The 15,284-nt window shown below is 39.8% G+C and overlaps 1 protein-coding gene across 3 annotated transcripts in view; it reads left to right on the forward strand.

Moving 5' to 3' along the window:
• MEGF10 (multiple EGF like domains 10) overlaps positions 1-15,284 on the forward strand; it is a 156,852-nt gene that overhangs the window by 100,581 nt on the left and 40,987 nt on the right. For all 3 annotated transcript variants that reach the window (XM_010980977.3, XM_031448935.2, XM_031448936.2), the window contains exons 8-9: positions 3,028-3,164; positions 9,367-9,579. In XM_010980977.3, the coding sequence (XP_010979279.2) occupies positions 3,028-3,164; positions 9,367-9,579 (350 nt within the window). The remainder of the gene's footprint in view (positions 1-3,027; positions 3,165-9,366; positions 9,580-15,284) is intronic.

Genomic DNA, 15,284 nt, shown 5'->3' on the forward strand with positions numbered 1-15,284 from the left:
CATTTTCCCTTCCTAATCTCTTTTCCCTCCACTTCTTTTAAAAAAGTTTTTAAAGTTAATTATTACTATTTTTTTGGAGGTGGTGGGAAGTAATTAGGTTTATTTATTTATTTTTAGAGAAGGTACTGGGAAATTGAACCCAGAACCTTGTGCATGCTAAGCGTGTACTCTACCACTTGAGCTGTTTTCTCCCCTTCCTTTCACTTCTTTGATAACCTCTCCTCCTATCTTTCTTACTAAATAAAGATTTCTGTTCCTAATCCCTCATCTTTGACCTCTCTACTACAGTATGTCCTAGGTTTCCATCTTGCCTTTTTCTTTTCTCACTATAAGTCTTTTCTGGAAATCTCATTAAGATCCATGGCTTTAACAGTCATCTGCTGATTCTCCCAAATCTTGACTTTACCTCCCCTGAGCACAGATGTGTATTTTCAGTTTGCTGTTAGACACCCCACCTAGATTCCTATAGACACGAAGCCCCCATCTGTCTGAACTCTGGCCAGGCTGGAGCCTTAGGAGCCAGACCTGGGATGGTACTGGTCTGGCATTACCCTCGGTGTAGGCGTGGATCAGAGGAGAGCTGGAGTCCACTTCCCAGTGAGAATCATGGGACGTCAGGGAGAGTTCAGGATGTTAAGACCACTGGGACAAGTGGAAAAGAAGTATCAGACCCAAGGTGAGAGCTGGGAATGGCAAGCAGGAGAGACAAGGTCTGATTCTGGAGGCAGAGCCCGGAGAAACTCCATGAAGCGATAGCATCAGTGCCGGGGGGCCTTTTATTGAGTGCCTGAGGAGGAGCTGAACAAGGGAGCTGTTGAAGAACAGAGCCAGAAGCAAGCCCATCAAAGTCCGTGTTAATAAAACCAAATCTGTCGTACACCTAAGCTTTTCCTAAGGCTGTTCCTCTTCTCTTTTCTGTCTTGGTTAAAACCATCACTTCTCTCTGAGTTGCCTAAAGTAGAAATGCTGAATTATCTTTGACTCCTTCTCTGCTTTTGTTTCCTATATTCAGCCTTTTGCCAGGACTGGTCATTGCTTGGTCCTTGGTGGGGGAAGGATTTTGCTGGGGTAGCAGAGTTTTCAGATAGCTACATGTTCTTTGGATGAGGAGCTGTGTGCACGTTACTCCTAGGACTTTTGTGTACACATGGTCTGTAGAGTTGCCTCGTCATGAAATTGAAGCTTTCTTCTTCTTCTTGGGTGAGGTGGTCATGATGTGGGAGTGGTAACCATAGGCTTGGACCGTGAGTCCCACCAGGGAGGCAGATGGCCATCCTGACCAGCACAGTGGAGCCTCCTCTGTACTCTGGGCCCCCTATCTTGATAGACGTTTCTTACTAAAGGTTTTCTGATCATTTTTCTCCATGTGGAGCTGAGTTTCCTGCTTACGCCTTTCTCCACAATGTTTCACCTGTGCTAGCATCCCATCCCAGGTGCTTTTCAAAGATGAATATATGTTCCCCTTACACATACACACACATATGTATTTCAATTAAAAATAATGTCCTACTTAAAGCTGTTTTCTCACATTAATCCTTATTTACAAAGAGTATTTCCACAGCATCTCTGAAGCTTATGTGGGACCATTGCAAAATGTGAGTGGTTAGTCCCTGAAACAGTAAGAATTTTTACCAGAACTACTGTTTTCCACAGATTGACCCCTGCCTTCTTATTCCTTCAGTCATGTTAATATGTTGTGCTAGAATGGAGGCATCAGGCCTATTGTAACATCTGTCCTCCTCACCACATTGTGAGCTAATTAAGGATTGTGACTTTATCTTTGATTTTCGGACCTTAGCACTATGCCTGGCACATAGCTGATTCTCGGTGAAACATTGATTTGAATCATCTCTCAAAGGTTTTTTCAGTTCCAAGATTTTGGAAGAACTTTCCTTGTTGGTAGATAGCTAGAAACCATCAGAGGAGACTTAATTAGCACACCAACTGCCTTTGTGTGTAGCCAGGAGTCAGAGGAAATGTATTTCCTCGTGCTATCCAGAATAAACATTCACAAACCATCTGGTGTTCACTAGCCTCCAATTTCAGAGTGCCCACAGTCTGTCTTTTTTATAGAGAAGGAGGACAAAGGAACAGCTTCCAGCAGTTAAAAACGCTGTAAAAACCTCCATTATTTGGAATACATTGTTTGCTTTAACAGTAACTCCAATAAATACATGATAAGCCACAAGCCCAAGTTACACAGCCAAGTGAAGTAGAAAATACTCAAGTGTTTCATTGACTTACTGGTACAGTATCTGACTTTTCTCCACGTAGGACTGGAATAAACATGACAGTGTCTGACAAGATGGACAGCCTCTAGGGTGAGGAGACGTGTCCAAGTTACTCTCTTGATTTTACTCCCCAGGAAATAAGCTTTCCTATTGATCTTGGCCCAGCAGTGTTTGTTGAACCTGCTGAAAATAAAAGCATTTTTTTTTTCTCCTGAAATAAAATGTCTAGGTTCATTTCTGTCGAAGTATTTCTTAGGCAGTGTTATTGTTACTTCAGGTACACAAAATTCCAGTCCTTTCTTATGCTTCATTATAAGAAATAAAGCCAATGATAATGTGTATTTTCTCTGGAACATATGGTAAAGCATTTGGATATTCCATTTGTGCCAGATGTTGTCATTTATGGAATGGATGCTCAATAAGTACTGTTGACTTACTGTACATGCAAGACACAAGGAAGAACCTTTAAGAGGGTTTGCAGATTCCTTAGATTGCCATAATAATTTAATGTAACTTAATTTTTTTTAATATGGGTATTTCTTAAGATTGTTCTTCTGCCACCTTTGACTGTATCTTGAGACTTAGGCTCACTAAGCAAGCAAGTCATTTTAAAACTTCTAACATTTCTGAGATGATGAGCAGAATTTATGTGTTCTTAAAATCTCCTTTGTCTGATTTTCTTGCAGCCCTGTTGCCAGATTCCTCTTCCCCTTCTGTTTCCTGTCTTTTCTCCCTTCTCCTCTGGCCCTTCCTTGGCTAGAAGCCCATCTAATTTTTCAAGTCTCTTTGAATGCAGGGCACGGTGTGTGGTCAGCCTTGCCCTGAGGGTCGCTTTGGAAAGAACTGTTCGCAAGAGTGTCAGTGCCATAATGGAGGGACGTGTGATGCCGCCACAGGCCAGTGTCACTGCAGTCCGGGATACACTGGGGAACGGTAAGGGACAGCCTCATGTTTCTCTGTGACTGTTTGTCATGGTGGGAAAGGAAAACTTGGAGAGTCTAGGGAACATGTTTGCTCCCATGCATCTGTGACTACTCTATAATACTTCAGAAGCATCTATAAGTGTGTTTGACAGATTCTTTCCCAACGCAGTGCGTAGAAACTGAATCAGACAGTGATGGTGAGTTGAAGGTACAGAGAATGCATTTTACAAAAATAATAAAATATCAGAACCCATGCTGGATGCGTCCTATACAGTTAAGTGTTTAGGAGAACCACTTCAAGGACCACAATTTTTCACATTTTAAAGATTTTTGGATAGGTTTATTTTAAAATGGGATGTGTACTTAGGTATCATTAAAAAGTATGTCAGGCATACAGTTACCTGCTTACAATGCTGTATTCTCTAAGGACATCAGTTGTTTCATTGTGCTGTGGTGACAGAGTAAGATCTGGTGGTTCTTACTGGTCCCATGTGATGCTCATGTGGTCCTTCCCCCCACTGCTTGTCCTTTTATTGTGTTAGGTGGTAAAGTGTTACCTAGAGTGCTTTGCTTACCCTGTGGTTTCCAATTTTCTCTTTAATCCATTATGTCTTGGAAGACTAGATAACCAAGCTTGCTGGATGTGTGCGTAAATACAGAGAAAAGAGGCTTAGGGAGAAGAATATAATGGCCAAAAACAAAGATCTTGGAATCTGAGTCCTTAGAAACATCCTCATCTGTACTGTTCAAGTAATAAATTGTACTTTCCTGTAGGATTGTTATAAGGATTAAATGAATACATTAGAGCATTTAGAACAGTGCTGAAACTTAACATGTGTCATTAGCTGTTGTTATAGTTGAGCAATTTCTATGAATTGTATAAATACTAGCACTTATTAATTTGAGTAATGTCTAAGAACTGTATAAATCTTAGCTGTCATTAATTTTTGGTGGTATCTGTGAATTAAGAATTCCTTTAACTTTCCTCTCTAATTTTTTTTCTTCCTAAAGTTCTGCTCTAATTTTATGACTTTTAATAAGATACTATAGGATGATTTTCCCCCCTCCTTAGACTGTGCAACATCTTGTTAAATTTATTTTTACCTATTCTGTAAGTTTTGAAAAAATCCCACTGAAGTTTTTAATTGGATATTTCTGAATAAAGAAAACCTTGCCTTTGAATATTTATTTTTTTATTTATTAACTCTACCAAGCTTCTTAGTTAATTCTCATGTTATTTTTAGCAAACACTAAGACTATTTCATCTCCAAATAAAGATGTTAGTCTGTTTTCAATATTTTAATGATTATTTTGTTTTCTTGAATTATAGCATTAATTTAAACCTCTAAGAGAATGTCAAAAGATGGGGGTAAAAGTGGGGATTCTGGTCTTGTTCCTGATTTTACTAAACATGGCTTCAGTATAGTTTCATGTTTGTTACTGATTTTTAGTGAACTGTCTTTTCCAGGTTTGAGTAGTTTTTTCTTAATTTTTATTTTTATTAGAAATTTTTGTTGCAATAGTATCTGTTTAATTTCATTAAAGGCTTTTTCATGTTTTTAAAATATAATTACATATTTTTCCTTAATTTTGTGTTTTATGGATTACTGACACCTTTGGCGCATAGTTTTTATAGCATGTAATTGGGCTACTCAGTTTTTGTGACTTTAATCCTATCCTAGTTTCTGGTTGTATTTTGGATAGACAACGTTGTTAGATGAATTCTGGATCCGTGTGGCATTAAGGTCTTATTATAGAAAGATGAGTCAGGAAAGGAGAGCAGGGACCAGGTAGAATCCTAAATAATGGTTTTGTGTAATATTTTTGGACACTAAAAATTTAAATGTAATTGTTTTCTTGCCATGTAGGGATTTAAGTCTCAAAGTCAAGGCAAAACAAAATCAACAAACATGCCAGGCAGGCTTATGCTCATCTTATTTAGAATACAGGGAAAGGGAACAACAGCTAATTTTCAGGTGAATTTTGGATTTAAGGCAAGGCAGGCAAAGAGCCAGAGAAAGAGAAAGAAAGGGAACAGGGAACTTGCTTCTTGAGTTGTGTTTGTAACTGTTGTTTTTCTTATGAACTGAAGACATGATTCCTGTTTTCAATTATGCTCTCACCGTCTGGGTTCTAGAGTTAACACACACACAATGACAGCAAGCACATTTGTCATCCTGAAAGAGAAACCGCGAGTGGCTATGGGACAGTTTGTGGCAGGAGATGTGGGGAAAGCAGCCCAAGGGTCTGGGGTCTTATGTCTCCCCTGTTTTGAGAAGTCAGCGTAACTTGATCATTGAGGTCAGGCCAGACAGGAGCAGGTACCACCACAGGCAGCTGCCCCAAAGCACTCCCAGGATGTGGGGATGGCCCTCCCAGCCAGAGAGAAAACAGAACCAAGGGAACGGGCACCTTGTGGGCAGGCAGAGCTGCCCATGGAAGCCCACAGAATAGCCTGTGGTTTGTGGGGAGGCTGAGAGGATGGTGTGCCGAGGAAATGCAATGCCACACAGCCGAATCAGACTGAAGAGAGCATGGTCCTCAGATCCTCACACAGATTCTTCTGAAGGGGTTAGAAGAGTGTTCTTGATGCTAGTAGGCTGTCCTGGCATTGCCGAACGGGGGCCTTTGACAGTCTCTCATGCGTCCTGTCCCTAAGCGGTGCTCCTCCTGTGTTAGCTGGGTGGAGGGCATCCCCGGATCAATTCTGGACTCTGAAGGTGGAGCTCGAGGCTGTCCTGGCACACCTGTGTTCTGTACCACCTCGAAAGTGAAGAAGACTGTGGGCAAAGGGAGGTATGGTCGGAAATTACAGGCAGGAATGGGAGGGGTGCAGAATTGGTCTTCGTAGAGGAACTCTTTCCTGATTCTGGGTCTGTGGAGAGGCTGGCTTTTGCCCAGTGCTCTTTCTGTTCCCCCGGAGCAGCAGTTCCAGATGTTTGAAAGGCAGGCCATCAGTCCATGGATCCAGGTTTAATGAAGAATGTGATTCTTTCACACTAAATCATGGTTTTGCCCAGTTATTCCAGTCACTCTGGGGAGGGCCATGCTCAAAAGGACAAAGGAGACAGAGGGATCTGGCACCCGTTAGATGCTGACTCACTTTCTTTTCCAGAAGTTCACAGTGAGATGCAGTATAATAATTGAAATGATATTCAAACAAACCTGTGACTCTCATTGGTTTGGGTACTGGTGTCATGTTTTATTGGTTTATCTCTACTTAATGCTTGTCCTTTTTTTCTGGTTCCAGGGTATTATTCAAAATCTAAAAAAATAAAATAGAAACTTCAGATTTTTCATATTTTTACTATGGCTAATATTTATTGCTATATTTTTATCTACCTCCCTGCCATCTCTCCTAAGAAAATATTTCCTCTTTCAGTCATTTGTAAGATAGCTTTTCTTACTCCATGTGAGACCCCAAAGCCACATTAAGGGCGTACAATTTGTTGGGAATGATGCTCCTTTCAGAAAAAGGAGCCAAAAAGAGAGATAAGACTGCTTGACAAAGGCCTTTTTGTCTGTATTTTTGTTTTCTTTCTTTCTTTGTTTTTGTTTTTAATTTTTTATTGAAGTGTAGTTGATTTACAATGTTAGTTCCAGGTGTACAGCAAAGTGATTCAGTTATACATATACATACATACATACATACATACATACATACATATTTCTTTTCAGATTCTTTTCCATTATACAGTATTATAAGAAATTGACTGTAGTTCCCTTTGCTATACAGTAGGTCCTCGTTATGTTTTATATATAGTGATGTGTTTGACAGACACTTTTAATTCAGCCAATCAGATTGGTGTAAGCCACTTCGCGATTGCATTTATTTTCAAGATGGAAAACGTTTGCTTCTGGAAAGGTGCCCTACTATTTTGGTGTGGTAGGTGGAAAGAGACATAACTATTATTAACAGGATTCTCTTACAAGTGCAACATTGACCAAAAAAGCGGAGATATGAGCCAAGCTTTACTGGCTCCTTTAGTAAATAAATTTCAAATGGCTTTTTGCCATTGAAAATACAAACTTAGTAGTATGTTTAATCATGGGTTGGAAAGGTAAATTTGGGTCAGGACCAGTTATTATGGATTTTGTTTTCTTGGAGAAGAGGAAGTCTCTGCCAAGATAGACTAGAATGCACACACTGCTGCCCTGTCATTTGGTGGCTGACCCTTTTCCAGGCTTCCCATTTCTACTCTGTTCACCCACTTTTAGAGCTATGCTTTTGACTAAGTTAAAACCCTGGAACCCAAAGCTTAATATTTGGGTTTGTTTTAGTGACGTTATTTACCTTGAGTGTGTCTTTTCCTTTTTTTCTGTTACTGACTTGCAAGAACCTCTCGACAGACAGATTGCAAAGTCGTTGTGCCAGCCTTCAGCAGGGCCACGAGGAGGCGCAGTTATTGTACTACAGCATTTCTTCCTCTAAGGTTTACATCTTTTTTTTTTTTTAACATTTTTTATTGATTTATAATCATTTTACAATGTTGTGTCAAATTCCAGTGTTCAGCACAATTTTTCAGTCATTCATGGACGTATACACACTCATTGTCACATTTTTTTCTCTGTGAGTTATCATAACATTTTGTGTATATTTCCCTGTACTATACATCTTTAAGGAGTAAACTAAGTGACTTGGCTTCTTAAGGCTTCTTACACCTTAAAAATAGAGTACCTGTTAAAAATACTCTGGTCTAAAAATAGGTATACTCACATGTAACTTTACAGCACATGTCTGATTTTATGCTAAATGAACTTAGTTCAATCACTCCAGCACTTTTCTGATGCTTTATTGAGTGGCTGATTTGAGGTCTTTGCATATCTGCAAACCTAAAGATGTCTAGAGTCTGTGGAACCAAATTTGCAAGAAACCCTTTTCCTTCAATCTGTGCCAGAGCCAGAGTTAACCAGAAAAATATCAAAAGGTTCTCAAGATTTCTCCTCTGCACTGAAATAGAATCCCATCCAGCCCTGGTATTGTTAGTCATCACACCCTATCATTAAAAATATGCAAAGCCTTGTGGAAAATGTTTGCTTTGCAGCCCTTTCCCTGTTGCTTTGAAGTCTTCTGGCATTCATTATCATGCACTTGCCGCTTGCATTGTACCCATCTGAAAAACTGCAGTGCTGACCTACATTTTGGACTCCGGGTCTGGCGGGACTTGAGGGCCACATGGGTAGTGGCGGCTGAGACTCAGAAAATGTTCTCCGCTTGTAGCAGCACTCTGGCTGTGAGACCCTGGTTCCCTCTTCCTTGCCAGAACGTGCTCCTTCTGCTACAGAAAGCCCAATCAAGTCACCTTGCTGGTCAAAAAGAAGCTTGGCCGGTCTTAGAGCTAAGTCACACATTCCAGGGAGCGATAGTGATGATTTTCTCGTTATCATCGTTCCCTCCAGCAACTCAGCTTCCCTGCCAGAGTCAGCTCACCCAGAGCATATCCTTCCATCAGGACTGCACTCTAATGCCATTTTTTGAAAGATATTAAACTGAATTTTTGAGATCTGACATTTTTTTCCTTGTCCTTTGGTAGCCCTTCTTCCCAACAGATAGCAAAACCCAACCTACTAAAAATTTTGTGTTGGAGAACTCCTGGCCTCCCTACCATCTACTGACAGGAGTTCCCCAGGTTGGAACTGAGGACATTTGATTTCAATAGCAGAGGTTTTCTCAAATCTAAGGAGGACTTTATTAGTTACAGAACTTTCTAAATGAGGAGCAGTGATTGCCACTCAGCTTTGAGAAGAGCAGACTCATGGCTGAAATTAAAAATGAATGTCAACATGAAAGCCAAGAGAATTAATGTTTTGTTTCAAATTTGCTACAGAGTTTTTTCTTGGAAATAGGGAAAGCCTATATTTTAATTTCCTAGTTATGGGTTGAGAGTAACATGTGGACAGTTTATTTTCTTCCTTTCCTGGTGTCTACTAAAGTGCTGTGTATATCTTTAGCAAGAACTAGATGTAAAACATGCTTCATGTCCCCAGCTCATGATTTTATTTTGTTTTTGCTATTTCTTTGGACAGGCCATACAGCTGTTACTACTGTAATTTATCTTAATGCTTTTCATATCCGTAAAAGGACGATCACTAAATAAATATCAAGCCCGGACAGGATTTCAGTGTACACATAACAAAGCGTGTCTGAATGGACTGTTTATTTTCACATGGCACTAACTAATCTGTCTTTGCTCCCGCCTCCTGTATGACAGGTGCCAGGATGAGTGTCCTGTTGGCACATACGGAGTTCGCTGTGCTGAGACCTGCCGGTGTGTCAACGGAGGGAAATGTTACCACGTGACCGGCTCGTGCCTCTGTGAAGCAGGCTTTGCTGGTGACCTCTGTGAGGCGCGCCTGTGTCCGGAAGGGCTCTACGGCATCAAGTGTGACAAGTGGTGTCCCTGCCACCTGGACAACACTCAGAGGTGAGGGTCGGCTGCCCCTGGAATAATATATCCTGTTAAATGTTTCACCGCAGTATGAAACATTGGAAGATGGGATCGGCAGAGTCATTCCCACCCTGAGACCCTTCCTGCCTCTGGGTCACCCTGGGCAGCAACCACTAAGTAAATGGAAGACTTTTCCACTTAATGGTCCAAGTCAGAAGTGCTAAAATTGTTAGATGGTTGTGGATGGCTATTAAATCTTATTCTCTATTTATGGCCACTGGCAAAAATTAAACTTGTTGCGGTTAGTAGAATGTTTCCCTGAGAGAGGGATTCTGTGACATTCCCAGAGAAGCACAGATGCAATGAGAGACATAGGTTAAGCCCAGTTTAGTATGTAAAAATATCACAAAATGATTCTCGCTGCTGCCTTTTTTTTTTTTACTTGACATCTGTATAGGCAGGAAGTGTACCAATGGAAGTTTTGTGAAGTGCTTCACATGTGGCCGTCACATGTGAGATATGTATTCAGAATTGATTACTCTGACATAGAACTCACGGGGGTCTTTTGGCTCAAAAACCTCTCAAAGAATGCAAGAACAGGAAACCAAGATCCCACCCGCTTTACTGTACCTTGTCTGTCCCTGAAAATATCTTTCCAATTCTTTCTTCCTCTCCCTCCCCTAAGGACCAGATACATGTCACTTAGAATTCTGGGCCTCGTTTGCATACTGCTAGAAGCGTTGAGTTTGACAAAATTGCTGTGGATTGTATAGCACTTCAGATGTTACCAGAATTACCTTTATTTGCATTCAGCACAGCTGTTACTTCATTTATACGTCTGAAAGATAACTTGTGGCCACATCAAATCTCAAATGCACAAAAATGAAAAGTAAATAGAAGCCTGTAGTTGGTCTCTTCTTTAAACTGTTGTTGGGAGCAAAAAAAAAAAAATTGACTTTGCACTGTGTGTGTGTGTGCTGAAATATATTTTAGTGGGACATATCTAAGTGCATTCTTAACTTGTCTCAAGCAACTTTGTAAGCAACTTTAGTCAACTTCTGGTTTTCTTCACAGGAAAATATTGCCACTCTTTATGTGACAGGTTAAACAAACACTTGGAGAGTAAAAATGAATGATCTTTTCAGGATTTTATTTTTCAGCTCTCCAATGTTGAAGGCGCTGGCAGGATTAGAGACAAGTTGTGAGTTTGGCTACCTTTCCTGTAGTATAAGTCTTGTCCCAGCAAAAGTTAAGCCTCATTAGTAATAGCTAAGGACTTTTTAACACCAGTGTGTTGTTTCATTGTATGTAGACACAGCCTGAAGTCAAATAGATTAGTAAACCTTTACAAAAGATCTCTGCTATGAAAGGAATTGGAGAAACAGAAAATGTTGGCTTTGTTGGAATTAGGTACCATGTTAGTAGCAACGTGCAGGTGGACAGTTACTTGATTAACAGCGATACTATGATAGATTTGACATAGGTCACATGTACCTAAGCATGTATGTTTTAACAAAGAAGTACATGAAATTACTTGATAGTCACATAGATCAAAATAACACTAAAATCTATCTAATAATGTATATGACATAACCAGGAGATTAAAAAGCAATTAGCCTATGAAATGATAGCCTAGGAAATAACACTAAAATCTATCTAATAATGTATATGACATAACCAGGAGATTAAAAAGCAATTAGCCTATGAATTTAGCTTCTCTAAATAATGAAAGCTGTTTTTAAAAATTGCTTTTATAAATTTCTATTAAAGCTAGTTGAATATTGGTTATGTGACTCTGTCTAGTTGAATTCACAGTAGGAGCCATCCACCTATTTTTATATCTTGAACTTGTATGTAAAATTCCTAGAAACATAAGATTCCTTTGAAGCAAAAAGTATAGAATCTTTGTATTAACTGAAAATCAAACTTTAATCAGGAAAGATGTAGGTTGCTTAGCTTACTATTGCTTAATTCATAATATATATTTATTCTAAAATCCTTTGTTATAATTAATGAGATAACTAATGCAGTACAAACCATTAGTTTATAGTACTTGAGGTAAATTTTTAGTTCTATGGATGTACATATTGACATATATTGAAGACGTATATTTGGGTAGGGGTTTGCATCAGTTAGTTTTGCCACATTAAAAAAAAAATACCACAAACATAATGGTTTAAAACACCAATTATGTATTTGCTGATGATATTTTGCGCCACTATTAGGGCTGGGCTCTGCTTGGTGGTTCTTCTGCTGGTCTCATATGTCCAGCTGGCAGATGGACTTGAGGCTGATTGGTCCTGAAATTCCTCACTCACATGTCTAGCATTTGGCTGCATGATAGAGTGACTGATTCATATGTCCCCAGCATCTAGCACATTAGCCTGGGCTTCTGTACATGGTCGCTGGCTTCCAAAAGCAGCAAGAGACAGGACAAGCCCCAACATGCAAGCACTTTTCAAACCTTTGTTTATGTCAGGTTTTCTAATGTCCCTCTAAACAGAGAAGATCACAGAACCAAGTCCACTTCTTAATGGGAGGAGTTATAAAGCTTTTGTAGCCATTTTTATTTTGCAAACTATCATAATATTGAAATGAATTTAATATATTTATAACTGATATTAGTATTTTAAATTATATCACTGTTATAGAGCCTAAGGACATTCTCTGTGAGCTGGACTTCTTAACTGAAAACTAACTTTTCTGGTGGAAATGATTTTGAGCAGGAAAACAGAATTCAAGATTCAGTAAGATTCCACATGGGATATGTATATTAGCTCTCGTTAAGAAGGACATTTAATAGCTGTGGGCAGTCAGGATGTGCCTCTTTGCAAAAGCCACCTAATTGACACTGCATTTTAGCATTAAGAATATTCAAGGAAATGAATAAAAGGAAGTTCAGTGACTCATTCTGTTGTAGCCAATATTATATTGGATTCCTGTAATAATTTAACTCTTCAATTGAAAACTGTACTAGGATATTTTCATCTAGTTATATATGTGTATAAAATGGTAGGTATTCCTATCTGTATATAATCTTATTTTCATATTACACAGAGAAGTCTGTTCTTTAGAAAGAAATCAGGTAGGAGGCTATTACCCTTTAGCCTCCACTCTGCTGCTCTGTCAACAACACGTAAATCTCATTATCAATTAAGCTGCCTGCATGAGAACCCATCAAATGCCTCCAAAGTGCTTGGCTTCCTACATCTAATTACAAATCGCAGAATACTAATTTTGGTGTCAATCAATCTGAGAACCAGAGTGCTGCACTGATACCCATGGGGGGGCATTGACTATCAATTTCTCTGTCTGCCTCTAGCTTAGTTCAGTTCCCTGTCCCCAGATTGTCTATTTTATTTAACATTTATGTCTAATACCGTGAATATTACTTCCTACTTTTTAATGTAAAGTAATATTTTCTACCAAAAGATGTCCTTTTTAAGACTAGTATAAGGTAAACTACTTTAACCAATCTTTCACTTGGAATATTTCTTTTCCTTTTATCGTATATCTGGCCCTACTAAACTAAATTTGTCCCTGTTTTTTGCACAATCCAGGCTTTTATTTGTTCTGCTAACCCTTTGACCTGTGCCAAATCCTGAATTTTAGCAATTCTTTTTCACACTAGCCCTCCTAGCAGGCTGCTATCAAACTTCCTTTTTCTTTGGTATAAAAACAAGTAAATAAATCTGGGTTCGAGTTCGATTCTACCACTACCTGTGTGAGACTTTGAATAAATTACTTCCTCTTTCTAGGTCCTTCTAGGTCTCTGTTCCCTCATTTATATAATGGAACCATACCAAACACTTGTGAGCATTACATGAAATAGTACACACGGATGGCTTAGCGTGGTGTTGACACACACTCAGTGCTCTGGGAACACTAGCTGCTGGTCTGGGCATCCCCTGACAAATTCATCATAAACGTTCTTATGTGAGAGTTCTCTGCAATTAACGGTGATTCCCTTTAAGCCATGACTTTTGACATTTTAAAAACCAATTTTAGGGGAAATCTGGCCTTTGTATGCAGATATACAGGTTACAATTTTACGTTATTGGAAGACTCGGGGAGCCTGGGGGAAAGCACGATCCCCGGAGTCAGACCCCGACACATGTCAGCTGTGCTGTTTTCCCTTGTTCCCTCAGTCCACGTTTACTGTGGGCCTGTGTGGGCCAGCAAACAAGACAGACTTCCTTCTTGTCCTACTGGAGTCGAAGTCTAGTGGGGAGGGAAGAAAGGAAAAGGACTGTCAAAAGAAACATGAGATGGCAGGCTGTGAGAAATGCGATGAGCAGGGTGCTATGAAGGTGAGGAAGGAGAGATCTAACTGACATGTGAGGGGTCAGGGAAGGCCTTGCTAAGGAAGAGATATTTAAGTGGAGACTGGAAGAGTAAGATGCAGAGAACTAAGCCAGGAGTGGAGAGATGGCATTCTTGGCATAGGGAATTGCCCATGTGAAGCCCTTAAATTGAAAAAGCTTAATGCTCTTACCAACTAAAAAACAAAAACAAAAACAAAACCCCAAAACTATCAGTTAAGCATAGTAATAAAGAGAGAATGACAATGAAAGAAGAGGTGGACGGTAGGCGGTAGCCAAATGATGAAGGCTCATGGGCCATCTTTAGGGTCATTATGTATCTGGAGTCACAGGAACTGTTTGGCTTAGGCCTATTTTCCTACTGTAATTATTCGTCACTCCCTCTTCACTCTTAAAAATGTTCTAGTTTAGACAGTAAATTGTATTCACTGTAGCTATATTGAACAGTGTGGATTTTATTCTAAGTGTTGGCTTCAAAGAGAGACTTTGAAGCGATTTAAGGAAAATGATACCATCTGATCTACTTTTTAGGTGATGAGACGTGAGTGAATGCAGGGAGAAGGGTCAGAAGGCTGTTCAGGAGTTGAGATAGATGACATTGCCATGGAATAGGATGGTGACACTGAAGATGAAGAGATGTGGAGAGATTCGAGATGCATGTTGGAGTTAGCATGGTGAGGTCCTAGTAATGAACTAGGTATGGGGCATGAGGGAGAAGGAGTTATCAAGAGTAACTGTGAAGTTTTTAGCTTCAAGCTCTGAGTGGCTGGTGGTACCATTACTTCAGTGGGAAGTAACTGGAAGGAAATGCTGAATGAGGAATGAAGAAAGGAAAGAACTAGGGCTCTGTTTTTGGTGTGTTAAGTTTGAGATGCCAGGTCTTTTGCCCAAGGATAAATAACAGATGAGTAGATCTAAGTAGATCTGAGGTTCAAACCCTTGTCTTATGAATCCAAACCTTCTATACCCAAGAAACCATCCTTAATGTAGAGTTGTACTTGGTATTTCTTCTAGCGGTGTTTCCTGAGTGATACTTGTGACAGATGCCTGTGCCTTTGCTTGTGGGTAATTAGTTACAGAAGGGATCTAAAAGTATATTTAAATACATTTCTTAAAATGAGTAACAAAGTGTCCAACCCACAGGCATTTTCTTTAAGAAGAAGAGGGTTAAGAAATGAGATTATGGGGTTTGGCTGAGACCCTCACTCAGCAGATGAGGATATCAGGACCAGGAAGGGCACGTGCTTCCACTAAGTGTAGCCAGGTAGTGGGAGAGCTGGAATTTACATCCCCAAATCTTCATCCCTTCCAGGTCACGGTTCTTCGCAGAAAATCTAGGAACAGTCCTCTGATGAGAGGTCATTTAGCAAATGTCTGGATGAGACAGTGGCTTCTGTTGTTGGGCCGCATTAAGGGGAG

This window comes from Camelus dromedarius, chromosome 3 (genome assembly GCF_036321535.1).
Source record: "Camelus dromedarius isolate mCamDro1 chromosome 3, mCamDro1.pat, whole genome shotgun sequence".
In the NCBI taxonomy this organism is placed as follows: domain Eukaryota; kingdom Metazoa; phylum Chordata; class Mammalia; order Artiodactyla; family Camelidae; genus Camelus; species Camelus dromedarius.